At 32.4% G+C, this 27,747-nt stretch overlaps 3 protein-coding genes across 6 annotated transcripts; 2 read left to right on the forward strand and 1 right to left on the reverse strand.

Annotated features, from left to right (window-relative positions):
* LOC109348037 (translation initiation factor IF-2, chloroplastic-like) lies at nucleotides 1,271–8,722 on the forward strand. The gene is made up of 12 exons (XM_019588224.1): nucleotides 1,271–3,138; nucleotides 3,233–3,265; nucleotides 3,391–3,504; nucleotides 3,917–4,066; nucleotides 4,156–4,254; nucleotides 4,359–4,421; nucleotides 4,881–5,036; nucleotides 5,124–5,189; nucleotides 6,134–6,370; nucleotides 6,747–7,022; nucleotides 7,445–7,633; nucleotides 8,134–8,722. The coding sequence occupies exons 1-12, from the start codon at nucleotides 1,645–1,647 to the stop codon at nucleotides 8,287–8,289; spliced, it is 3,033 nt and encodes a 1,010-aa protein (XP_019443769.1). The 5' UTR covers nucleotides 1,271–1,644; the 3' UTR covers nucleotides 8,290–8,722.
* On the forward strand, nucleotides 11,350–16,922 carry LOC109348035 (kinesin-like protein KIN-14Q). Of its 4 annotated transcripts, none has more exons than XM_019588222.1 (17): nucleotides 11,350–11,499; nucleotides 11,618–11,698; nucleotides 11,794–11,871; nucleotides 12,041–12,379; nucleotides 12,782–12,843; nucleotides 12,936–13,146; nucleotides 13,236–13,312; nucleotides 13,397–13,496; nucleotides 13,590–13,688; nucleotides 13,880–14,056; nucleotides 14,156–14,441; nucleotides 14,613–14,774; nucleotides 14,862–15,077; nucleotides 15,183–15,220; nucleotides 15,356–15,519; nucleotides 15,609–15,734; nucleotides 15,864–16,922. In XM_019588222.1, exons 1-17 carry the CDS (start codon nucleotides 11,400–11,402, stop codon nucleotides 16,662–16,664), a joined length of 3,117 nt encoding a protein of 1,038 aa, XP_019443767.1. In that variant the 5' UTR covers nucleotides 11,350–11,399; the 3' UTR covers nucleotides 16,665–16,922. The 4 variants fall into 4 exon arrangements, with proteins under 4 accessions (XP_019443767.1, XP_019443765.1, XP_019443766.1 ...); XM_019588220.1 differs by having other exon boundaries at nucleotides 11,618–11,696; nucleotides 11,786–11,871; XM_019588221.1 differs by having other exon boundaries at nucleotides 11,618–11,696; nucleotides 11,786–11,871; nucleotides 12,785–12,843.
* LOC109347063 (WD repeat-containing protein 26-like) lies at nucleotides 23,815–27,661 on the reverse strand. Its single transcript, XM_019586794.1, has 4 exons — nucleotides 26,632–27,661; nucleotides 26,100–26,201; nucleotides 24,065–24,700; nucleotides 23,815–23,952 (listed from the first exon to the last, which is right to left on the reverse strand). The coding sequence occupies exons 1-4, from the start codon at nucleotides 27,301–27,303 to the stop codon at nucleotides 23,815–23,817; spliced, it is 1,548 nt and encodes a 515-aa protein (XP_019442339.1). The 5' UTR covers nucleotides 27,304–27,661.

Here is a 27,747-nt window from a genome sequence, read left to right on the forward strand (position 1 = left end):
ACTTAAGTATTTTGTTATATACATGTTTATATACAACCAAATTAGACAAGTATTTTAACTATTTTTGTTATATACATGTATATATTTAACCAAATTTGACTCAGGTAAGATAATATTTATACTAATTATGGGTAAAGTAAAATGTAATATATTCAATTATTATGAAAATTGAAATGAATTTTATCTCTTTTAATGAAGTTTCATTTAGTGAACATTTGATTCAGACTCAATTTATATGGATGGTAATGAGCAGAATAAATCAAAATTATTTTGAGACTTAAATCATTAATTAGTTTAATTAACTTAATTCATTAACAAAATAATTCAATTTTAAACTGAAAATTGAGATCATTAAATAAACAAATAAACCACAAATCAAATAGTAAGATATGATCATCAATTTACCACAAACTAGTCTTAATATATTATAGTTATCCTTGTTCAATATAATATTCAATTAGTGAAATTCAAACATAATATTCTAGCATAGCTCTTTGTACATTCTCAGAGTGTCCATTTCACAAACTTATATCAAATTTACCCAATTTACTTATTAACATAAATACAATAAAAAAAAACTTACATGATTATTAGCTACTAATAATGTAATAAACATGAAATGCCCTCGTGACAAAGGAGAATGTTTCACTATGATACTAGAGTAATAAACTTAATGGTGCTCCATTTCATTAGGTTGAACTATTCGTTGCCAATAGTCTCACCCTAAAATGTTTATCTTGTTGAATTATTAAATTGTATTTTTTTGGGTAAAAAATAGTCCTATTGAACTAAGAAGAATGTGACAATAATAACTAAGGCTATTATTAACATATGTTCTAAAAACGTATGATGCTTTTTTTTTAATTATATTTCTATGAAATTGATTTTAACCTTTGTGGGTAACTTTTATTTTTTGCATAAAAATAAGTATTTTAAATGAGACCTTTTAATTAACTATAATTTGTAATGAATAGAAACCTGTAAGACTAAAATAAAATAATTTAATATTTCATTTAAAGAAAAGATCTAATTAAGTAAAGATAATTTTGGAAATTACTATAAAAATTGAAAATGTGAGTCTGAATAGGACTATTAAAAATTTGGAATATCTCAAAATTAAGTTAATATAATATAAATAAATAATAGATAATATATTTTGGTTGAACTATGTTACTATGTTTATACGATAGAAATAAAAAAAATACCAAAACCATGTTCATCAAATGCCACGAAAAATAAAAACAAGCCTTATCGTATACACAAAATTTGATAGGCACATAACTATCCACACATGATTTGCCATAAGCTTATTATATCCACTTCAATATCCACAACATAATCTCACTTCTTCACTTCCCTCTTCTTTCTTCTTCTTCCTTATGTTAATGTCACTTTACTCTGCAATACTCACAACCCATTTGCATGTTCTATCTCCCAGTCTTTGAATCACAGGTACCATATCCTTATTCTTCTATTGGGGCAAGGAATATCAATAAAGCTCTCACTTTTTCACTTTTCAGTTGGTTTTGGTTTCTGGGTAGGTTGAATTCTTAACTTGGGTGTGTGCAATAATGGCTAATTGTTAAGAATTCTTACTTAATTTGGAGTTTTTTGTAACAAAAATTGTGTTTTGTAGAGTGTAATATGCTTATATTAGTGGGAAACGTGCAAGGAACAATGGGTTCTCTAGCTTCACCTGTGAGTTTGGGGAATCTAATGAGTGTGAGTTCTTCTAGAATGTCACATTCTAGTGTGAGGAGAGTGTCTTTCTCTATAGGGAATTGTAAGGGTAAGAAGAATTGGCATTGCGTGTCTTTATCTGTGTGTAGATATTCAGTTATCACAACTGATTTTGTTGCTGATCAAGGAAATTCAGTGTCTCTTGATTCTAACAGTAGTAGAGAAAGTAGTAGTAAGGGTGGAGATGATGCTGATTATGTACTTAAGCCTCCTCCTAAGCCGGTTTTGAAGTCCTCGGGCAGTAGGGGTAATGCCATTTTAGGCGTGAACTCGAGGAATAGTGAGGTGGGTGGTGATGCAGAAGAGAGGAATAAAGTGATTGAGTCGCTTGGTGATGTGTTGGAGAAGGCTGAAAAGCTGGGGAGTAATAATTCTAAGCTGGATGATAGTAAAAGGAATAACGGGCCGGTGAATAAACCGGTGGTATCTAATGTCAATGCTAATTCTAGAGTTGATAAAACTGTAAATTCAACAAAAAACCAGAAGGCTAAGACTGTGAAGAGTGTGTGGCGTAAAGGTGATACGGTTTCGACTGTCCAGAAGGTTGTGAAGGAAGTGCCTAAGCCTAGTAGTAACAAGAATGAAAGGGGGACTTCTCAAATTGGGGGAGGGCAGATCGCATCTCAATCTCGCGCTCCTCAGCTACCTCCAAAACCTCAACCGATGTTACAAACTAGACCTTCTATAGCTCCCCCAGACCCACCACCCGCGAAAAAGCCTGTTGTCTTGAAGGATACAGGGGCAGCTGACAAACCGGTTAAAGCTAAAGAAAGGAAAGGGCCCATCTTGATTGACAAATTTGCTTCCAAGAAACCAGTTGTTGATCCTGTAGTTGCTCAAGCTGTTCTTGCCCCTACAAAACCAGGGAAGGCCCCTCCACCAGGAAGGTTTAAAGACGATTACCGGAAGAGAGGTGCTCCGGCTGGGGGTGGAGCAAGAAGACGAAAACTTGACAATGCTATTCCTGATGATGACACATCCGAACTGAATGTCTCTATTCCTGGTGCTGCGAGAAAAGGAAGGAAATGGAGTAAAGCTAGTCGAAAAGCAGCAAGACTCCAGGCTGCCAGGGATGCAGCTCCTGTCAAAGCAGAAATTCTTGAGGTTAGTGATAAAGGTATGCTGGTGGAGGAGTTGGCGTATAACTTGGCGATCAGTGAAGGCGAAATCCTCGGTTCTCTTTACTCCAGGGGGATTAAACCAGATGGGGTACAAACTCTGGACAAAGATATGGTGAAGATGATTTGTAAAGAATATGATGTGGAAGTCATAGATGCTGACCCTGTCAAAGTTGAAGCATTGGCGAAGAAACGAGAAATCCTTGATGAAGGTGACCTTGACAAACTCAAAGATAGGCCTCCTGTCATCACTATCATGGGCCATGTAGATCACGGCAAAGTAAGTACAGAACTCTTTATTCTTATTTTATATCTGATTTTTCAGTCTGGATTCCTCCCAATTTTTGATATTTTTTGGCGTTGTCAATTGGCAGACAACTCTTTTGGATTATATACGGAAGAGCAAGGTATGTCGAAAATTTAATGTAACTTTTACTCTTTGTTTGTTTGAAGAAGCACAGGCCTATAATTTGAACTAACAATTGTTATGGCATATAACTTAATCCAAGCGTTGTGTATCAATTGTTAACAGGTAGCTGCTTCTGAAGCTGGTGGGATCACACAGGGAATTGGTGCTTATAAAGTGCAAGTACCTTTCGATGGCAAACAGTTGCCATGTGTTTTCCTTGACACTCCTGGGCATGAGGTATACTCAGTTACTAATTAAAGAGAATAAAATATCTCCTCATATCGGGAGATAAGTTATTTCGTCCAGTCACTAAAATAATGACATGTGTCATATTTCACTCTTTTCTAAAAAAATATTTATAAAAACTAAAAAAAATAGGACACATGTCATAATTTTAGTGACCGGGGGAGATAACTTATCTCGTGATATGAGAAGACACTTTATTTTCTTAATTAAAATAGCTGCTAATGTTTTTTATGCATATGCAAAACTAGTTGTACATTTCCTTCTACTGGATCATGGTTGGGTCCAGCAATCCATGTAACGACTTGGTGACTTATGCTAGCATGTAGTTCTTTGTTGCATTGTTAACTATATCCCCTTTGCACTTTTTGTTCCTTAGATGATATCTATTGTATACGTCTTGTAGGCATTTGGGGCAATGAGAGCTCGCGGAGCAAGAGTAACAGATATTGCTATCATTGTTGTGGCTGCTGATGATGGTATTCGTCCTCAAACAAATGAAGCAATAGCTCACGCCAAAGCAGCAGGGGTACCCATAATCATTGCTATAAACAAGGCATGTCCACTTCATGTGTTATTCCTATGCTGCACTCGGTGATGACTTCGGGAATTGTTGACACATTATTGTGCATTTATTTGAAACAGATAGATAAAAATGGAGCAAATCCAGACCGAGTCATGCAAGAGCTTTCTTCAATTGGTCTAATGCCTGAAGACTGGGGTGGTGATGTTCCAATGGTCCAGGTATATATTTCTTATTTGTTGGAAATTGGAATCATTATCATATTTTGTTTATGCTTCTGTCTCTTATAGGAAGTTATATTCTGCTTTCTTTCTCTTGTCAACAGGTAAGTGCTCTTAAAGGGGAGAATGTAGATGATCTCTTGGAAACTATTATGCTCGTTGCTGAGGTAACTTGCTTTCTTTCGGTGTCACGACTAGTTTAAGTCACTTAATTCTTCAACCATACTGTCTCCTTATCTGATTTATTCATTATTCTGATTTTTCTTTGTTATAAATTTTAATATAATATGGATAGAAAATCTTGCTTTTGGCATATACTGTGTGATCAATAGCAAGAAAACCATTCTTGAATTTTGCACAAAGATAGGTTAAGTCTCACCCTTATACTTTCCCAACTTTACTAGGTATACAATCTACATTGATGCACATTGCATAAAAACACATCAAATTGCTATCATGTTTAAGGTGTTCTCATGTTCTAGACACCCTTACTTATTTTTGGTGCTTTTGTGGTGTTGCAAAGACTATTGGCTAATTCATGCAGTGTTTGGTTAAATTTGACACTTCTTTTGGGATTTCTTTTATCAATCCTGGTGTTCATTCTAACATAAGCATCATTGGTTTAGTTGCAAGAGCTGAAAGGTAATCCTGATAGAAGTGCAAAGGGTACGGTCATTGAAGCAGGTCTAGATAAATCAAAAGGACCACTTGCTACATTTATTGTGCAGAATGGCTCCCTTAAAAGGGGAGATATAGTGGTTTGTGGAGAAGCTTTTGGAAAGGTTGGTAGATATGTGAACTTAAATTCTAGTCACAATCTGATTCGCTTCCCTCTGCATTGGTAAATGTGTTTTATTTACTGTTTGCAGGTGCGGGCTTTATTTGATGATGGTGGAAAGCGTGTCGATTTAGCTACGCCCTCTACACCTGTACAGGTTTGTTAATTCATAGTACAAAAGAGGACAAATGATGCATTGCTAGTTTGCTACCTTTTGTTTTTCGGAGAAAGTTTCCATGTTAAGAAATTGCATAGTGTAACGCAGTATGCATAGTACAAAAAATAGGCGTACGGGACGGGGGATTAGAGAAGATATCATGTCCCATCACGCATCTTAAGCTCAAGTTCGCAACTTGTCTGCTATTCAATGTTTGACTCGTTACATTATATGATTCAGATCCACAAAATTGTGGTTTCTCCTATCATCGGTATGGGTTGAAATGTTGAATCACAGGCATGTATCAAGTATAAGTTTGCCAATCAACACAAGTGTTGGATGCTGATAAAGTTTATTCATTTTCATTTAGAATATTTATGTGAGTTCAATATTTGACTGCATAATGGTTGACATGACATTTTTCTCATATGCAATTAAATTTCATTCACATGCATATTATTATAATTACATGCATGTGCATGCACATTAAAATAAAATATAATAGATATGCATGTGCCTGTAGACCTGAAGGTCTTCATATTATGATTACCTTTTGAACTAATATGTAATGATTATTAATGTGATAATATGTAATCAGCAACACACGTTCCTACACATATCCCTACATCTAAGAAAATTAATAAATCGGGAATGTCAAGGTATGCAATAGCGGAATCTTCTCTTCATTCCCCATCCTTAACCATCCTTTACTGTCTGGTTAAGGTGTGGCGAAGCATTCATTTAAAAAGTGGGGAATACATTTTTTTGAAGTATTTTAGTAGTGTATTTTCACACAAAATGCTATTTTTGATCAATCTGGTTAAGTCATGGTGAAGCATTCATGTAAAAAGTTGTGATTAGATTTGTTTGAAGTATTTTAGTACCATGTTTTCAACACAAGTCAATCTGATCCCAAATTTTCTTATTTGTCTGCACTTCTGTAGATTATTGGATTGAATAATGTCCCACATGCTGGTGATGAATTTGAGGTTGTTGAGTCCCTTGACGCTGCGCGTGAAAGGGCAGAGACCCGTGCCGAGTCATTGCGAAATGAACGTATTTCAGCAAAGGCAGGGGATGGCAAGGTCACCCTTTCTTCCTTAGCTTCTGCAGTTTCATCAGGAAAGCTTTCTGGACTAGACTTGCACCAACTAAATATTATCTTGAAGGTTGATCTTCAGGTATGATTACTATAAGTTTTACTAAAATTTGTATAGTATCATGTTGATGATTTGATGTTTATCTAGAATGTTTGCCATATGAACCTATCATGTTGATGATTTGATGTTTGTGTTCATGCAACTGCTGAGTGTAGTCTATGTGAGAAGACTTCCACTTCTAAATGCCCAGAAGCATAATAAATGGTTAATAATCAACCGAGTTCTATACGATTGATAATAGATACACAAATCTGTTGTATTCCTAATGTTAATCATACAAAGAACTTGGCATTTGCTGTATTGTACTAAATTGTCACTGCACGAACATTTTTCATGATAGTGACTTCGGTTATCACTTCACTTGCAATTAAATGTCATTCTTCTTGGCTGTGGCTAGGGATCCATCGAAGCTGTCAGACAAGCGCTGGAGGTGTTACCACAAGATAATGTCACGTTGAAGTTTTTGTTAGAAGCAACAGGTGATGTGAATACAAGTGATGTTGACCTCGCAACCGCAAGCAAAGCTATTATTTTTGGATTTTATGTCAAAGCACCAGGCTCTGTGAAAAGCTATGCAGAGAATAAACTTGTTGAGATTAGATTATACAGAGTTATATATGAATTAATTGATGATGTGCGAAATGCAATGGAAGGGCTCTTGGATCTTGTTGAGGTGAATAAACAGATCTTTAATTTTGCAGCCTCATATCGATTATCCATATACACATTTGTTTGAGTACACACTGATATTTATGACACTTAAGTGCACTGGAGCTTGTAAAGAAAATATCTCGAATTACATAGAATCATGTTAAACACTTTGTTTCCTAAAGCATACTTGTAGATTCATTATATACTTAGGATCACGTTTTATTTTCTTAACTCATAATAATTGCATATTGCAACTGTATATGCTGTCTAATGTTCATTAGGTAGAATCAACATGTCCTTTTTCTACATTTTTTGGGTTCAGAGATTTCTTAGATTACGGTTGATGAATACTAGTGTACACTTTGTTGCTTATCATCTGTGCTCTTTCTGGACATGCAAGTTACCGAAGGTTCAACTGCAAGACTAACTGCTATCTTTTGGCAGGAACAAATAACAATTGGCTCAGCGGATGTACGGGCCACATTCAGCAGTGGTAGTGGTCGTGTTGCTGGATGCATGATTACAGATGGAAAGATAACAAAAGGCTGTGGTATTCGAGTCATTCGGAAGGGAAAAGTAATTCATGTTGGTCTTCTTGATTCTTTGAGACGAGTGAAGGAGATTGTTAAAGAGGTATGATTCTGCTTCTTGTATTACCTCCCATTTTTACAATCCATATACAAGAACATCATTGCCTATAAATACAACAACCAAGCCTTAATCCCACTAGGCGAGGTTGGCTGCATGGATCGAACGATGCCATATTGTTCTCATAAATCATATATATTGACAAAACATTGATCTCTTTTTAGCTCAATTGAGACAACTGCTTGTAGGTATATTGTATTTATTTTAACCAGGGGTTTGAGGGTTGCTTTTTCCTTGATGAATACCAATGCTTGAAAATGGTTTCCGTATTAGTATCAAATCAAATATTTCAATGCTTTTTAAACATCTTTCGTCTATATATCTTTAAATTATTTTATAAACTTTCTCCATATCGATATATCCGTATCGTGTTGTTTGTGTCTCATAACTGAAAATGTAGTTTGTTTGCTGGGTATTGCTTCTCCTTGTTATTCTATTTTTTGCCAAACCTTAACTTCACACGCATTTTCTCTTCCTCTGAACAGGTAAACATTGGTCTGGAGTGTGGAATTGGATTAGAAGATTACGATGATTGGGAAGAGGGTGATCGCATTGAAGCCTTTAACAAAGTTCAGAAGAAGCGGACGCTCGAAGAGGCCTCAGCATCAATGGCAGCTGCTGTGGAAGGAGTAGGAGCTTGATAATCATAAATGACCAATAATGATGTGCCACAATGAGATTGATTCATATCATGTTTCTAACAACCCAAAAGCATTTTGGCCTTCTTGCTGAAAAAAGTTATACCAATCTCTCTCCATTTGAAGTTATAACATTTCTTGCCAAGAGGTTACAATTCCACATCAAAAAATTTGGGCTGCTGAAAATCTGAGTTAAAAGTGATTTGTTTCATTGTATGCTATTACAGTGTATATAAAGAAAGTATATTAGTTTCAGCTCCTTGTAAAGAGGGAAAAGATTCAATGCCTTGACTCCTAAGATACTTGTAAGAACTACATACAACTTGAGGAAAGAATTGAAATTTTTTTGATGCTCTGAAATTGATGCATCATCTTACATGTGCTCTGGAAAATTGTATTTTTACTATGTTATGTTCCATGACAAAATAGAGTTATATGATTCAAGGTTTCAGATCCATGTAAATATTTTTGGTTTGTTTTTTATCCTCATTGTTTTAAATCAAATTGAAAAAAGCATAGTGATGGATGTTGAATAAATCAACACAGAATACTTGTTGTTGAAGACATGTTTTTACACTTGTTATTGTATATATATATATATATATTATATATATAGCAGGGGTGATAATGAACCGAACCAACTCGGTATTCGTTCAAAACTCAATTCGTTATTTATCTCGATAAATTTGGTTCATGAACCAAATGAGCTGAACTTGAACTGGAAATTGAGCTCGTTAAATAAACGAGTCGAATTTGAGTTGGATATAGTTCATCTCGTTAGGTTCATGGGCTAGTTTGGTAGTTTTATTATTATATATATAAAAAAGATTAGATTTATATATATATATATAACCTTTTCAAGTATTTTTAAAAATTTATTAATTATTTGAGTTGTCCAAATGAACTATTTGAACTGAACCGAATAGTTCGTGAACTTTAACCAAGCTGAGTTCGAGCTAAAAAAATAACTTGTATCAAACTCGAGTCGAGTTTCAAGTTGAGCCAATCCTTATCGAGCTGAACTCAGCTGAACTCTGGTTCAATTTGGTTCGGCTCGTTTTCAGCTCTAATATATAGTATAAGAAAAAACCTCCATTAATAATAAGTCTTCAACCTCCATAAATTGTTTTAAAAATAATGAAAATTGTCAGGATTTAATTGGATATAAATTATTGTATTGATCATTTATAATAAATACTAACATAATGTTAATAAGTTTAAATGTGATATACTTTCAAACTTTAAAAATATATGCATTGCCAAATTATTTAATTATTCAAATGTTATACAAATAAAAAATTGTCTTATCAAATGTTAGTAAAAAATAATGAAATTGGAATGTGTGGCAATCCTACTAAAAGTTAATAAAAAATAATGACATTAAATATTTTTTAACAAAAGATTCATAGTTGAAACTCATAAATCATAATTAGTTGATTAATAAGGCGTTAGTCTAATGTTATAAAATTTCACTAAATCTATAGATTATATCAAAAAGTCAAGGGTACAATTCTTGAATGTAACATTTGTTAGAATAGGTAGTTACACACCAAAAAAAGATTAGTTCTCTACCATTATGACGAGGGATACCTTCATTATAAAAAAAAACTCTTACTTAGTTCAAATATAGGTTTTAATTTTTTATTGGAATCTCAATTGGGTTATGGGAAGTATATATACAAAGTATCAATATATTGAAACCCTAAGGCATTTTATTTTTATATTGTTTTAAAATAATGATGGCATAAGGAACAACGTTTTTTTTTTAAATTCCTATACCACTTGTTCTAGAGCAGGCCTTAAAATACATTAGATATGGGAAATTTTGTATTCCTAGTAGAATTTTATCCAACATAAATATAATTGTCTTTTGAATAGATGATACCTAAGCTCTCAGATTATTGCTTCCTACTATTGTTCACTCTAAATTTAATGTTCATCAATGAAATAATTGAGGGATTTTTTATATAATTTTCTGGGTAAAAAATAGCCTATTAAATAGTCAAATGAAAATAAAAAGTAAGTTAGGAAAACTTGAAATTTATATATGAAAAAGAAATTGATTCTTTTCTCTTATAAGGCAAGAGAACTAAATACAAGAAAATATATAATGTTATATTGGACTATTGGTGTGAGCCAAATGGAAACAAATTAGATTTTGAATAATATTTTTGAACTGAATTAAATGCAGACCAATTAAATCATATAAAATAGCAAACCAATGTTTAAAATTCAAAATGGAAAAACAAAAACAAAATCATATTAATGGGAGTTTAATTACTTCACGAATAAGTTTAAAATATTTAGTCCATATTTTAGACATTAATTATAGGGAAATTCAATAATTTAGATTTTCTTACTAATTTAAACTATTAAATTTCTATAGAATTGATGACTAAAATATGGAATAAGTATTTTAAACTTACCCTTGGAGTAGTGGACTCTGTCCATATTAATTATCTAAACCAAAATTTGTATCTTCTTATATGTGGAGATTAAGTCATTTTAAGGAATTAATCATTTTGGGTGTGAATTTCTCACTCTCAACAATTTTCACTCTCATCCCTCTAAAGATTTTTTATCTTTTAATTTTCTTGAGAATCTAGTATAACCTTACATTATTATACAATTGATAAAACTTAAATATTTTCTTTACAATTTTGTGAAACTTTTCAATTTTCATTGTTAGTCCACCAAATATTATTTCCTCCCACTTAAATAAAAAAACAAATGGAATGTAATAATGACTATACTTTATCCCAAAAAAAAAACCAGAGAATCCAAAGTAGAAAAGCAGAAACTCCACCAAGTACATCAAATTCATATTCTAAGGTAAAAGTGTAAACTTGGAATGTTTATTTAACTTTATGAATATTCACTTTCAAGTTTCACCCGCTTACCACGTTTCAAATTTCAAAACCCCAACGGTCCAATTTTCCCATTAAGGAAATTTCAATTCTACCAAATCAAACTTCAATATTTCTTCATCATCACAAACACAATCATCATCTAAAAAACATAACACTTTTTTTCTTTTATGCTTTCGTTATTATTATTATTCTTATTCTTATTATTGTTGAATTCAAAGTTCAATCAGTTTTTTCATTTTATCAATGGAGGATAATAATAATAATTATCAATGGAATCTCTATGACCATGATGATCCTCTTCTTCTCACTGATGCTACTTTGCAACAAGGAACCTCTTCCATTTGTAAGAACCCTTCACATTTTCTTCCATTTGCAAAATTCAAATCGACAATAAATTTTTGCAAGTTCTTAACTTGATGATAAATTGAAACACCCTTTTGGTTTTTTTGTTGACTTTATAGGCGTTTCTCAAACATCACTGACCTCTAGGTTTTCGGCTATGGCAGCGGAGAATGATTCTCATGGTGGCAGCCCAAGTTACGGTTAGGATATCAAATTTTGATTTTTGTTGTTGTTTTCAAGGAACCCCAGTTTGTGAATATGATGAGTTACTAAGCTTTTTGGGTTGTTGATTTAGGGTTTTGTGGGGAAAATGGAAGCTTTGGAGGGAAAAGCATGCAATTTGATGACCCAGTACTGAAAAATATGGCTGATGGTAAGAGGGTTTTGGGTTTTGCTTGCACAATTGAATATGCATTTTCTTGAGTGCCGCTATCAGAAGTTTTGACATTTTGGTCTTTCTGGGGATATAGTGGAACTTGTTGGTATTTTGTCCGGTATATGATAAAATTGTAATTTAACAATTTAATATTTAATTTTTTCAGATAGATCCATGTTGGGGTATTCTCTGACTTCTCCAGATTTGGTGATCTGTGGTGTCTCACCAGATATTGCTGGAACCAATTATGGTAGTGATTCCCCTGAGTTAATGGGAGGAAAATATTGCAAGAATTTGGCCTCATCTATAGAGCTTTCACTAGAGAATGGAATCAATGGGTCTGAAGTTGAAGTTGACAATGGCCATAAGAAGACCACAACTGTTAAATTCTCTAATTTGTGTCAGACTTTTGAACAAGAGGAAGAAATGCTATCTCCTGAAGCCTCATTTGAGCTTCCTCTACCTCCATTAACCAAGGAGGAGTTACTTCAGGACTACCCTCCTGGTGAGTTTAACTCTTGTTCTTTCCCATGAAGCATATAAACTTCAATATGGTTGTCATATCGGATGTGATATGCTTCGAAATTTTTCTATACTTATGGTCTCCCTTTCAATTAGGTTATGATTTTTTGTGCTATTTCAATATACTGTATCTAGTATTTGTATCTGTATCCGTACTTCCTATATTATATTTAGTTGTGAAGAAAAGTTTTGAATTTTGACCATAGGTATGCATGATGTGATGTTGCTGGTTATAGTACTAACTTTTTATATATCTGTGCCTCCTACATTATATCTAATTTTGAAGGAAGGTTTTGAATTTTGAACATAGGTATGCATGATGTGATGTTGATGGTTATAGTGCTAACTTTTATTTGTCAACATTTTTATTTGCTTTTGAATTCAGTAGAAGATGAACTGTTAGAAGATATGAGAGTGTCTCAGGAGGCAGCATTAGAGACCTCGGAAGTATGCTTCTTTATGAACATATCAATAAATGTATTATTTGAGAAGGAAAAATGAGAGTGATTGTGTTTGCTCTAAATGATATATTTTTGTAGGATAATGAGGATGTTGGGGTGGAAGAGAAGTTTCAGAAGCTGAAAAGAGATTTTGAGTGTCAGAGGAAGGAACTGGCAGAAACAATGCGAGAGTTACGGGAGGTTAAGAGGGAGAATCAACAGAAGAGTAGAGAATGCCAGGAAGCTTGGAACTCCTTGAAAGAGCTTCAGAATGAGCTCATGCGCAAGTCCATGCATGTAGGATCATTAGGTAATCACCATATCCCTTTCTGAAATTCTTATGTAATGAAGCATTTAAGGTTTTGTTTATTTGATCAATTGATATTCTCTAATCTGCAGCATTTGCTGTTGAGGGGCAAGTGAAAGAGAAAAGCCGGTGGTTTTCATCGCTGAGAGACTTGACAAGGAAATTGAAGGTACTGATCTGTTAAAAGTTAAATGACAAATAGATTAAAAGGCAAAGAATTTCTGTTAACATGTTAATCATTTCCATCAAATAGATTATGAAAATGGAACAAATCAAGCTGTTAGAGGAAGCAGAGGCATACAAGAAATGTCAAGCAGATATGAGTGAAATAAGTCTTATTATTATGTCCAAAAGTAAGTAAACATTGTTTAAACATAGCTTTCAATCTTATACTTTAATAGTACATCCTTCCGAATGTGTACATAATTTTTTGTTCCTCTTTATAGTAAATGAAGAACTGAAGGCACATGAAGATCTCAAGTTTAAATATATCGAAGGGACTAAGGAATGTAAAGAGCTTTATAATAAGGTTTTGGAGTTGAGAGGTAAGCTGATATAGATGTAATTAGTTAGGTTACTAGGTTAGTGAGTACATTATATATAAATAAGCCTCTGTAACTGATCATAACTGAATCGAAGAGGGATGTTCTATCGTAAGCTGTGCACTTGATCTTATTTTCTTAGACTCTGATGGGAATAATATACTGAATGGTTCACCGACTATTCTTCCTCACAGGAAACATAAGAGTCTTTTGCCGGTGTAGGCCTCTCAATGCTGAAGAGCTAACAACAGGAGCCGCAATGGCCATAGATTTTGAATCTGCTAAAGATGGCGAGCTTACTATAATGTCAAATGGAACTCCTAGAAAGACTTTCAAGTTTGATGCTGTCTTTAACCCCCAAGCTGAACAAGGTAATTATGCATCGATGTGATGAATTCTTTCTTTAGCATGGTTCTGAACTTCTGATATTGAAGACAAATGCTCATTTTGACATTTTGTATCTTTTATAGCTGATATTTTTGAAGACACGGCTCCATTTGCAACCTCAGTTCTAGATGGGTACAATGTATGCATTTTTGCATATGGGCAGACCGGGACCGGAAAAACTTTCACAATGGAGGGCACAGAAGTGGCTCGTGGAGTCAATTTCCGGACGCTTGAGAAAATGTTTGACATAATCAAGGAGAGAGAGAGTGTATATCGCTATGATGTCTGTGTGAGTGTCTTAGAAGTGTACAATGAGCAACTAAGAGATTTGCTGGTTCCAGGAAATCAGCCGGGAATGGCTGCAAGAAGGTAGGCTAAAACCAGCTTTTTATTTTCTTTATATCTTCATCCTAACAGCACTTTCCAGTAAAAGTTAGAAAATGAAATTTATGTAAATGTGTAAAACTGTACCTTAGCTTATTCTAGGAGTTTGTTTAGAGAAATAACTAATGTTGTTCACTTAAATGTGTGGATTTGTAGACTGGAAATAAGGCAAGATGGTGAAGGAATGCATCATGTCCCGGGGTTGGTGGAAGCACATGTGAACAATATGACTGAAGTCTGGGAAGTCCTACAAACTGGTAGCAATGCAAGGGCTGTAAGCTCAACAAATGCTAATGAGCATAGCAGCCGATCCCACTGGTTAGCTTCAGCTTCTTTTAATTAGTTTGAATTGGTTGGTAGTGTTAGAAATTACTACTTATAATGAAATGTTCTTTCTCTATACAGCATTCATTGTGTTATGGTTAAGGGGGAGAATTTGTTGAATGGGGAATGCACAAGAAGCAAGTTATGGCTAGTGGACCTAGCAGGCAGTGAGCGAGTGGCGAAGACAGAAGTGCAAGGCGATCGCCTGAAGGAGACGCAAAATATTAACAGGTCTCTGTCTGCACTTGGAGATGTCATATCAGCCCTTGCAACAAGAAGTCCTCACATCCCTTTCAGGTTATTAAATAGATATAATCCGTAGTTTTAATCGCAAATGCTTAAACGAACCATCACCTTTTGGTCTATTGGTTAGTATTGAAGTTTTTGTTCTTCATGGTGCAGGAACTCCAAGCTTACACACTTGCTGCAAGACTCATTAGGTACTTATTTCTACATGTTCTTTAAAGAAGCTTTGTCTAGATTTGTTTATTTTGCATGAATGATTGATATATCCACTGTATATTTGCAAATTTCATTTCATTATAAAATGTGATGGATAAGCTTGTTTTTTCTAGGAGGAGACTCAAAGACACTCATGTTTGTACAAATCAGTCCTAATGAAAACGATTTGAGTGAAACAATCTGCTCTTTGAACTTTGCTAGTAGAGTAAGGGGAATAGAACTCGGCCCTGCAAAAAAGCAGTTGGACACTGTTGAACTTCTGAAACACAAACAGATGGTATGATTGTCGTAGAGCTTTTGTATCATAGATATTTCACTGCTTAACTGTTAGTCTTTATTTTCAATATCTTCACTCTCCTATGCTAGGCTGATAAAACCAAACAAGAGGTAAAAGTGAAGGATATGAGAATAAAGATGATGGAGGAAATGATCTATGGATTAGAGTCCAAGATGAAGGAAAGAGATAACAAAAATAAAAGTCTGCAAGACAAGGTATCATATTAAACAACAAACTTGAATTTTTTCAATCCTTTTAAGTTGTCTTCCCTTTCCCCGACTAGAGAGCTTTCCTTGGACTTTTAACTTTGAGCTTCTCTCAACATTTTCTTTTTTTTTTAAAAGGTCAAGGAACTGGAATCACAACTTATGGTCGAGAGAAAGCTAGCTCGCCAACATGTAGACTCAAAGATAGCCGAGCAGCATCAAATGAAACATCAAGAAGAGCAAAATATGAGAACAGTATTTGTAAATCAACCTCTCGGAAGTCAGAAGAATTCTAATGATCCTATGAGTGGTGTATGGTGCAAAGACCAAATGACTTCAGCTAGACCACTTATGGAGAACAACAACTTAAAACCTTCAATACCCTTTTCTACAATGGAAAGCTCCATCAATTACATTGATCATGCTGAAAAAGAAAACAATCCTGAGATAGCTGAAAGAATCTTTTTGGCAAAACGAAGGGGAAGAGCTTCTATGTGTCCAACGATGACATCGCATGTTCCTTCAGCAACTGGTGCTTCAAGGCGCAACTCTCTCATTCCACTACCAAGTGTACCTAGCTTAATACAGTTCTCATCACCATTATTACCAAAGTTAGCAAATCGAGCTGACCCAAAAGATATCAATAATGGTGAATTAGAAATGAACTCTTTATTGCCTCATTGTGAAAGTCCAAAAGAAGTAAGAAGTGGAGTTAAGAAGAGCATTCTAAGAAGGAGCATGCATAAGAAAAAGTCTCCAATGCAGCAACACATGATGAGAAAGGTTGGTGTAAATGTAGGGATAGAGAAAGTAAGACTTTCTATTGGAAGTAGAGGGAGAGTAGCACAAAAGGTTCAACCAGGAAGTGGCAGAAGAGGTGGAGGTAAAGAGTTTCAACAAAAGAATAGCAAGAAGGAAAAGGAAAGAGGATGGGTTTGAAAGTTGGGTTGATCATTTTTTTCATTCTTTCTTTTCTTGTGGTGTGTGGATAGATAAAATTTATTTCTTATGCTCAGGGACATGAAAAATGATATATTTTTCATATAGAAGATGGTGCTAAATAGAACAAAGCTCATGTCATGATACTTTTATGAATGACTTAGAGCATGTCTTTGTTAGGATCTTGCATGAGGTGTGTAAGGTTTCTTTAACTTTGGCATCAAACCTGTTAACTTATGCATGCATCATGATTCCACATTTGTGTGCTATTTGTAGAAGTTGTTATTGTAACATATAGCACAACTCTTGAACCTCGGCCTTAAAAACTTATTACACTTTGATTGAATTAAAATTTGCATGGGGGTGTTTTGTTTAAAAATCAGGATGGTTCAATTTGGATTGTTTGTATTGTAATAAAATGATACAATACAATGTGCTGTTCAATTTGGTAGCAAAAATGATGAATGTTTAAGATGGTATAATAGTTAGGGCGAAAAGTTTAAGGAATGAAGTGAATGAGGTTGTAAGTTTGAGTCTTACTCAACTCACTGTATTATTCTAAGTATAGTTACATAGTACATAGCAGTATGTAGTTCATATGGGTATGTGGTTTGTCATTTTTAATTAATTTTGAGACCTTGTATAAGGTATGGTGAATTCAATATGCAATATGTTAGGTAGATAAGAGAATTATGTAACCATGCCTTGAAGTGTTCAAGGCAAGAAAGTGAGATATTATTAGGTTGTGAAGCTAGTAGTGGTCGTTTATTAATGCATCCTTGTTGCAGAAGGAGAAGCACTATTGAATAGTAGTAAGGTACCAAGATGTCAATGGAGCATGGATGGAGAAGAATTATTTTGGAAAGTGACTGCATGGTGCTAGCGGACAAATCAATTCTGTTAGAAGAGATTTTTCAGAAATGGGTAGCCTTATTAGATCTATTCTTGATTTAGCTAATAGTTTTAAAAAAATATGATTGCATGCGGTTGTATTATTATGATTCAATGTCACACTACAATTACGAGATAATATGGTTATAGAAGCTAGTTGTCCATGATTTTTTTTTGTTACTATCAAGGGTATCCTCTCACCTTTTGGGTAAGGAACTCATCTTTTTTGGGGTTTGTGGTTGACTCTCCCAACAAATGTCACTCTCCTAGGAATCAAACTCTCGACCTTGAGGATTCAGTGAGGCCTTACACCACTAGACCAATATCTTGTTGGTAGTTGTCCATGATTTGATATTTTGGTTGGTGATTAATAATATTCGTTATCTCTTTGAAATTTAGGATCTTATATGGGTGAGTGCTGAAAGGTAAAAGCATCAACCTAATGCCCAATTCAGTAAATAACCTAACTCCAAAGAAAGATTGGATTTTTAGAACAAGAATACAATTCATAGATTTTTTGGTGATTGGTAATAGGAGTTTTCTTTCAATGTGATAAACAATGCATGCATATAAGCTACATTTGTTGTATTTTAATTTCATTTGGTGGAAGAATGTCCCAAAAAATTCTTGTCTATATGTTCGAAGCTAATCATTTTCTACCTATTCTTCGTTTTTATGATTTTTCTTTTTAATTAGATGATACTTTTTAATTGGATTAGTACCCAAATGAGATATCAAAAATAACACAAATGATCTCTAATTTAAAAGACCAACAAGGTGTTGATTGATTATCATATACATGTAGAAAAAGTTTGTGAATATTAATAATAAATGTAACCACTAATTAAAGTTCATGTATTAAAGATTATCGATATATGTATATGTATGTATGGAAAATGGTAAGAACAATTTTTAATATGAGAAATGAGTAGAATTAATATGTGCAGTTGAATCTTAATTAAATTGTCAAGATTAAAATATAAGTACTTTACATAACATCTTAATCACCTCTATATATATTTGTATGAGAATTAGTCTCACTTTAATTACTCCCGTGCATAGATAAGTATGTAATTAAGTCAGTTCATGAACTTAACAAAATCATATTATATTTGGCTTAAGTTTGAATCGTTTATTTAATTGATTTAATTTTAGCTCAGCTCAAGTTTAATTCTTTGATCATAAATCAAATTTATCAAACTAAATAACAAATCAAATTTCAAACCGATTCATTATCAACCAAAATGAGATACTAATATATAATTTTAACATTCACAGGGATAGTAATATATTCTTATTATTTCTCTTTCATTCTTTCTCTCTATCAGAGGGCCTTTTATGAGTCTAGTTGAACACAAGGACAAAAAAATAGTAACCATTATCCTAAATATATAAAATAAATATTTTAAATGTTCATTCAAAGTTTGAATTAAATATTTATTTATATACTAATATTATAAGAGTTTTTACATTGTTATCATATTATCTATTATTATTTATATTCATTTTTTAAGAATGAATATAGTTAATATGTGAATTGATAATAAACTCATAATTCAAAAAACTTCTACATCTTCAATACATATATATTAAAATTTGAAAATTTATGTTTTATTATGTATACATTTATGTATTTGTATTAAATATATATACATTTCTATTAAATGCTTTATTTTAAAACAAATGCATTAAATATGGTTTTATATATATATATATATATATATATATATAGATGAATAGAATAGCAAAATAATGAGAAGAGAGAAAAGAATGTAACTTTGAGAAAAGATTGGTTTAGAGGTTATGAGTTTTATCGTTTATTTTAATATTTTAATGTAGACAAATGATTCTATTTATAAACGAACTTTGAAAGGAAATAACTAAAAAGTTATCACAAACACCCCATCCATTGAGGCATTTAATAGTGTTATGTTGTTTTAGTATATATTAAAAATATTTAAATGTTGAAAAGTTGCAACCTTATTTTTAATTTGAAAATATGTAAGACTTGCAGTTAAGGATATGAATGGGTGAGGTTAGACGTTTACTTAAATTTGTTTAACATGTTTAATATATTGTAGTCTAAACCTAGCATGTATTATTGCTTAAGATTTTATTCAGGCATAAGACTGGTCTATTATTCTATTTAAAAATTTGTTATACATAACATATTTAAATATGATAATAAATAAACCTTTTAAATTGGCTAATTGGAATGCCTTAAAATTGATTAATCTATAATTTCAATGTCAAATTCCTTGTAGGATTTACATATTTTTATTTATTTTATATATATATGTCATGTGAAATAATTAATATAAATATATAATAAATTGTATACATCACTCTATTAGGTTTAATAGACTTTTTTAAAAACTCTAGACTAGCCTATTTATACTAAATAGACTTTTTGAGAAACTAAACCTAAATTGTTTATAAAAAAGTAGAGTCTGAGCAATTCATTAAATAGAGGATGTATTTTGTTTAGACCCTTAAGTATGAGGGAGGTCATGCCATCAAATTTAGACTTTAGTGAGTAATAGGTCACATTACAGCCTTTAAGTGTAATAAGTGACCATAAGCTAAAAAACACCTTAGAGAAATCAATAAGAAACTACATATTAAACATATTCTGAAGAGCATGAGATAAAAAATAGATTGATAATTCACAATATTTTGTTTTTGAAAGTTGCATATAAAAAATGCTGAAGAACAGTTACACTTAACGTTTATCACCTAATAACTTAAATTAGTAATTTATATAATTTATCAATTTCAAAAAAACTTGTTTATAGATTCTAGTAGTCATAAAAGGACAACTCACCCGATAGAGTTGTAAATATAAAATATGAATTTCAGGTTCAAATTATGATAATTATTGCACCCTCACTTAAGAAAAACTTATCCTATTATAACTTTTTCTTAAGACCTTAGGTGATAGAGATTCCCTAAGCAAATAAAATCAATGCTCTTAATGGTACTTAATTCCCCAATAGTCCATGCCATCCACCAGAGTCAAACCACCTCTCTTATTATTTTCTCTCCCAATAAATATAATATTTATGTATTTTCAGCCTAAAGTTTTAGAAAAATGATATATATATATATATATATATATATATATATATAATAAGAAAAGTAACATATGTCAGGAAGTGATACTTTATTTATTAATAATTAATTTACAATAGCATATATCACTTTATTGTGAGTATGGAGATATATTATTAATCAAAGATTTATATATAAAATCAACATATTATCATTAATGATTTATTTGTATTACTTATATTTAAATGTTAATAATAATTAAATATAAATAATGAAAGATATAATAAAAGTATAAATAATCTTTACATATTTTTTTTACATGAATAAGTAAAAATCATTTGCCTTCACAAAGTGATACCTATAGTTTTTATTTTTTCTAATTTTATTTGGTGTTGTCTGCTTCATGAACTGGTGGGTTCTAACTGAAATAACTATGAGCAACTTTGTTTTTAAGGTATACTATGCAATGATTGAACTTTATTTAACTTTGACAACTTTGAGCATCTTCTCATTGCTATTATATAATTTCTTTGCCTTTGTATGATAACACCAACTTGGTTCACCAAACATGATGACCCTTTAGCCAACTATAATGGAAACAAGTTTATGGTCACCCACCAATTCTTAGTGATTTTAAATGGAATTCCTCTCAATAAAGTTTTAAACATTAATAAATAAAATAATAATAATAATAAAGGAACCCAAGTTAATGATTGAGGGTTTCTAAGAATGCATGATATATAGACAATGTAAGTTGATGAATGTGACTTTATGGATAGAAGATGAGATTAGAAATATTAAAGAAATATGAGAAGAATGAAGTGTCATTGTTCTTTAGAATCATCAACTAACAATTATAATTGGAGGTATTGGAGAATAGCCAAATACAATGTATCAATCTTATAAACCTTTGAAAGGTCATGGTGCATGTCTTTTCTTAGGTTATACTTTTCCTTGGCCATATACACCTAATGTAATATTTGATTAATTTAGAACTTAACTTTGTCACTTATGTTTACTTTTTCTTATTCACGCCGTTTTTCTTTTTATTTGTGTGTGTGCTTTTTTAGATTCTAATTTAAACATAATTTAACTAAGACAATCACATCATCATATAAAATTGAGTCCAAGATTATAAGAATATAAATATTCTAAATAACCGAATCATAATTAAATATTAATTTCTCACATTTATTTAATTTCTTATATATAGTTCATAATTAAGAATTAATTGTTATATGGCAGTATATATATGGTATGAGTACATCACTGAAAGATGGATGATGTATTATAGCTTAATAAGTGTATCAAACCCTACAATAAAGAGTGTAATATTTATACATCGTTAATAAAAAAATGTATATACAATTAGTAAATCATTCATCGTTCATTTGGATTACTTTTTTTGAATAATCAATAATCACTAAATATGAATGATAGATTATATAATGAAGTGTAAAGAACTTATACGTGCGTAATCTTTTATTTTCTCTATAATAAATGGGGAAATCTGTTTTCTATACGAAGATGAAGAATGCTTCATTAATCATCATAAATCAACATGCAAAACAATGTTCTTTACCTTCAAATGCATGAATCTGCCAAATGCAATGGTAAAGAGCATAGTTACCTTTACTATAATTATCAACTATCAAGAGAAAATGTGGTCTCAAAACGCTAATGTTGTGACTTTATATAATGGTTATGGCTCAAATTTTAAATATTGAGTGAAAGATTTAATTAGGCGTGATATAATTGTCCATGGACTATAGGTCCATCTAGTCTACCCACAATAAAATTCATACAATTTGATCTATATGTTAAATATAATATAGATTAATTTGTATCAATGAAGTTGGAATTTGAAAATTTGATGAATAACAACAGACCATGGTTAATACAGAGATCAAGTTTGAGAAGGAAATTTGCTCCAAGAAATCATGAAATTATGGATAGAAATGGAAGATGTGTTTATTCATATTGAAAATATGTGGCAGGGTTTGGTAGTTGTATAGTGAGGATATGCATGCAACTAATGTAGTCATTGGAGAAGTTGTCACCTTGAGTTTTAATGTTTTTTTTAAGTAATGAGACCACCAAGACAAAATAATGAATGGTTGTTGGTTGGGATGAATTTTTTTATATGAATATGTATTATATAAATGATTAACTTGGTGTAAGGGTAAAATTATTTTTGCTATGAAACTATGAGATTATGACTTCAAATATTGGAAATAGTCTCTTCACTTATTGGAGTAAGATTTCATATATCTATCATTCTGATATTTCACTGAATGAGAGTCTTACATATTGCGCTGATATAAATTATATAGTAGTATAAGAAAAAATTATGCACTGACAATGTATTAGTGCATTGTCTACGATTCATGTTTAATTATTATTGACTCTTACAAAATTAATACAAATGAATGATGCATAAATAATGTATTGATTATATATAAATTAAGTAAGTTACTAAATTTCATTAATGAGAACTCATTGCTCATTTATAAGATTTATGAACAAATATCTCACGGTAGTGATCAACATGACCCATGACCAATTTAATGGAGATGACACCGCTATATCTTTGTAGGGCATACTAAATTTGAGTTATTCATTTTCATCATGCCATAACATTTAATTGATTTATGAATATTTATTGACGTGAGTGACCCTTCAGACACACATTGTGCCATGTCGAGAATTAAATGAGTCACATCTAGATGCAGCCGAAAGTTTTGAAGGTACCCTTAAGGGTGGTGAATAGCACGTGCTTTTGTGAGGTATGATGTGATCCAAAGGGGACTCCAATTAGCATCCCATATCACTTTTCAACAATCTTGTTTTTGTGTCTCTATCCAATTAAATTATAATAAGTAATATAATTTTGTATTTATGATTTTTTTATTTAATTAAAAGATACATTTTAATTGGTTTGATATACTAATTGAGACACAAAGAGATGAAGGATTTCAACTCTTTAATTAGAACATATTGTTGTATTGAAATTTACTATTGCAATTTTTATTATAATTCTATGATTTTTTATTCACGCTTAAATGATTACTTTAAAAATAATTAGTATTTTTGGTATTATAAAATATTCCCTCACTTTTTTATCATTCTAAAAATTAACTGAATTTTACCCCACTAAATCAACGTTTTATTGGTTAAATATAGTTAGTATGTATGCAATGGTGGAACTTTAACAAAATCTTAGGAGGGGCAATAATAATGCTAACATATGTGGTCTTTCAGGATTCCAGCTCACACAATTCACAGTCAGGGAGTGCCCAGATAAAACCTCTATTGGTCTGGAGTTCCGCGAGTTCCAAATGTATACCTGTATCAGATAAATTTGGAGGTGGTTCATTTAATGAAGGTATGAATGAATGCATGTTAAGTTGCATAACTAGCTGATATTATTAACATGTAAACTCGGAAAAGGAAACTACCTGTGCATTCTCACTACCACTGGCAATAAATGTGCTATTGAATCCACCGAAACATGACCTGATCACATATTTGCATTGCTTGTGGCCCATAAAACTCAATGGCTTATCCCATTTCCCGGCCACGTCCCACATATGAATCTCCTGACTGTTTAGATTGACAATGAAGAACTTGCTATCTCCAGAGACCGAAAGGGATGTGATAGAGTGCTCCTCCGAAATGACTCGTTCAGCATTGGTTTCCATATGCAAAATCCGAATTTCTTTATCCATGAATACGCTGATAAGATACTCACCATCCGGAGTAACAGCAATATCTACAACTTTGGGCATCCCCATTCCTCTCCATGCTTTTATCTCGTTTCCATCACAATCCCACATGCAGATGCCCTTTTCAGGGTCAGAATAGCCACACACAAAGTGGTTTGAGTTGGGAAACCAGGCACACGAGCTGACAACAAAGTCTGGATTCCCAAATGTGTGCTTGCATGTACCTGTTTCAACATCCCACAGCTTCAAAACTTCTGTATTCCCAATTGTGAGCAACTTGGTATCATCTGGACTCCATGCCACCAAAGATATAGCACACATGTGACCACAAAGTATGTGTTTCATTGTAAATTCCCCGTCTTCCAGCACCTAGCACAAGTATCCCAGAATATTAGAGATCAAATCGCTTAAATGTTTCACCATTTCTACATTTGAACTAGGGTATAAACTATAGGAACGATAACTATAATCTTATTTTCTATTAACTGCCAAATTTCATAGATTACAAAGTTTACATAGTTGAGCATAATGAAAATGACTCAATGAAGTAAAGTTTGCATACAAGGAGTGTTAACCTTCCTTTACATCTGATCTGTAAACATCATATAGTTCTCTAAAAGTTACCAAAACAAACAGCAATGGAAGCAACTTAATATCTTAAAGACCAGATAATTTTGATTAATGAATGAATACTTAATGTCATGATATATTAACTTCATTTTACACAAACCATTTTCACAGGAATAATTTTGGTATAATTTATTATGAACTCAATTTATCTGACCAGCTTTGATCAATAAGAAAGGAAACAAACTCTAAAAATCAATTCCAGTTATTGATCAAAGCCAAATCAACAAAAGTGGATCATCCTATATTCCAATTATTTTAGAGCTTGCATTTTTGAAAGACCGATTTCTTCATTATTTATTCATTTACATATTATGTTCTTATGAGGACAGTGGGGTTAAGGAATGTATGAGTTTGAGTCCGCCGAGGATATCAAACCATTCTCTTCCATATTAGAATCTAACCAAATAAGAGAAATCATTTTTTTACCCTTCCAGACTACATATTAACACCTAACCAAACAAGAGAGACTCATTCTTTTTTACTTTCAATAAATTTCCAGAGAAGATAATAATCTTCATCCATCTTATATTTCTTTAACATAAACTAATTCCTTTTTGTCTTAAGTTAATAAAACTATAAGCTCATAAGATACATAATAAATATCCCTGGACTCTTGACAAGCCCTCAAATATGTAGGGGGGTTATCTAGTGTGAGGGCATTTAAATGTGACAGTGAGAGGAGTAACCATACATGGATAGTTGAGATTAAAAGTTTAAAATGGTCAAACGGCGGCTTAAAAAATTGCATGGCCACTTAAAAAAGTCACATGACTTTATGTTTTAGTCATAACCCTTCATGATTAGATCTAACAGTAAATATATGCTCCTCTCACTCTCATAAAATCCAACCTGTCAAATATGTGTCTATGACTCTATGTTCATATACAGTGTTTATACCTGAACATTTGTATGTCTCTTTATGTCCAAAAACTACTATTCTAATGTTATAACTATTCAACGAACCTATAGTTGAAAAATCATGCATTGTGCAACAATCTTTATGCCCAACCACTATTTTGTTATGCATATTATAAGCTGAAACACAGACTTAATCAAAGCTAAAAAAGTAAGGCATTAATATTGGAAGAATCATCTAATGCAAAATTAGATGCTTTTAATAATGTCAATAGTGTGTTACCTTCCATATAATGGCTGTACAATCATTGGATGAAGAGGCAAGATACTCTCCATTATTAGAAAATTGAACAAACCAAACTTCATTTCTATGTCCAGCCAATATCTGCAGCAATGGGAAAAGAAAAAATGTTATTTAACATATAAGGTTGCAATACCAAATGTTCAAAAGTAAAAGAATGAGAAACACAAATCTATGTTTAATATCATATCTAAAAGACAATCGATGCAAACTCTTAATTTGGAACAGTAAGCAGCATATACTAGGAATGCATTCAACTAAGCCTGTGCTACCCTTAATTCTTTTCCTGTTTTTAATGCAAGGAATTGCTAAAAATTATATAAGTCTATGATGGGTGTGACATTGCATTGAACTAAACTTGAAATTCAATGTTCTGTCAAAACAATTAATAAATTTCAACTTAATCAAAGTTAAGCATATCAAATATATTGAACTCTTCAACAACATCAGAAAAGCATTCTCATTAATTCTCTCTAAAAATGCAACCACTTCGGAGTTTAGAGAGCCAACCAACCTGGGTGGTTACAGTAGGAATCTGATCCCTACCACACTTATGATCCTCATAAAGTGAAATCGGATTTGACGAACCATGATACAAGCACGAATCAACCCAAGCTGTAACAGTAGTTTCAACCAAATGCTCCAACCTTCTTTCAGGTACTGAAATTGGTGGAGGGAGCAATTTTTCCAAATCTGTTAAACACTTTCGTCGTAAATCATGAACAACATTGCCATCTCTCACACCTGATTCCACATCATTCAATAAAACCACATTTATAGCAAGGCTGTGAACCTTGCTTCTGTCAACTTTCAATGCAGAAATCCTTTTCTTCAGTATATCCAAAGCTAAAGCATCTTCGCCGCGACTAAGACACTCGAAAAGATACTGCTTGAGAACAAGAAACAAAGCAGAGTCCATAGTTTCACCGAATGTATCTCTTATGGAATTAAGAAAAGTAATGCAATTGTCCCAATTCCCATTCAGCAAATGTGATTCGAGGAATTGAAACTCTGGTGACTTATAAGAAACACCCGATTCAGATTCCAAACAAGATGCAGTTTTATTATAACCTAATGAATATAGACACTGAACTATAATCCTCAAAAAATCGTTTTTTTTAATCAACCCTTTTGAGCCAAGTACCTCAGAAGAATTCTCCATTAGAAAATTTTGATGAACACCCATGATTCAGAACATGGTGAATTTCAGAACCCATGAGTGAATTTGAATGAAAGAAGGGTTCATCATGAGAATAAGTATAATAACAACAACAACAAGAGTGGGTGTAAAAAATCACAGAGAGAAAATAAAACAAAATAAATAAATAAAAAAGGTTGAGGGAAGAACAGAGAGTGAGTGGCGTTGAATTTGATGGAAGAAAGAGAAGAACAAGAAGAAGAAGGTGAGTGAAAACGGTGTCGTTTAGTATAAGGATAGAGATGAATGAGGATGTAACCGAATGAAGTGATTTATGCCTCAACTGAACACAGTCTTTCTCACTCTCCACTATGTTGAAACTTGAAAGTTTGGAAGTTCAGAACCAGATTTTAAGTGTTATTATTCGGGTCGGGTTCAGTTACTTATCCACCTGAACAAGCTTCAGATATATTAATACATTTTCTACTGTTT

This window comes from Lupinus angustifolius, chromosome LG05 (genome assembly GCF_001865875.1).
Source record: "Lupinus angustifolius cultivar Tanjil chromosome LG05, LupAngTanjil_v1.0, whole genome shotgun sequence".
NCBI classification, from domain to species: Eukaryota; Viridiplantae; Streptophyta; class Magnoliopsida; order Fabales; family Fabaceae; genus Lupinus; species Lupinus angustifolius.

Bases quoted from the DNA above. Each gene is read 5' to 3' on its own strand.
- LOC109348037 (XM_019588224.1), top strand. From the start codon at position 1,645: ATGCTTATATTAGTGGGAAACGTGCAAGGAACAATGGGTTCTCTAGCT. The intron at 4,255-4,358 runs GTATATATTTCT...TCTTGTCAACAG, and splicing joins GTGATGTTCCAATGGTCCAG to GTAAGTGCTCTTAAAGGGGA. The intron at 7,634-8,133 runs GTATGATTCTGC...TCCTCTGAACAG, and splicing joins TGAAGGAGATTGTTAAAGAG to GTAAACATTGGTCTGGAGTG.
- LOC109348035 (XM_019588220.1), top strand. From the start codon at position 11,400: ATGGAGGATAATAATAATAATTATCAATGGAATCTCTATGACCATGAT. The intron at 13,147-13,235 runs GTAATCACCATA...TCTAATCTGCAG, and splicing joins CATGCATGTAGGATCATTAG to CATTTGCTGTTGAGGGGCAA. The intron at 13,497-13,589 runs GTAAGTAAACAT...TCCTCTTTATAG, and splicing joins TCTTATTATTATGTCCAAAA to TAAATGAAGAACTGAAGGCA.
- LOC109347063 (XM_019586794.1), bottom strand. From the start codon at position 27,303: ATGGGTGTTCATCAAAATTTTCTAATGGAGAATTCTTCTGAGGTACTT. The intron at 26,202-26,631 runs GTTGGTTGGCTC...CCATTGCTGCAG, and splicing joins TTCCTACTGTAACCACCCAG to ATATTGGCTGGACATAGAAA. The intron at 23,953-24,064 runs GTAGTTTCCTTT...TATCTGATACAG, and splicing joins GTGGTAGTGAGAATGCACAG to GTATACATTTGGAACTCGCG.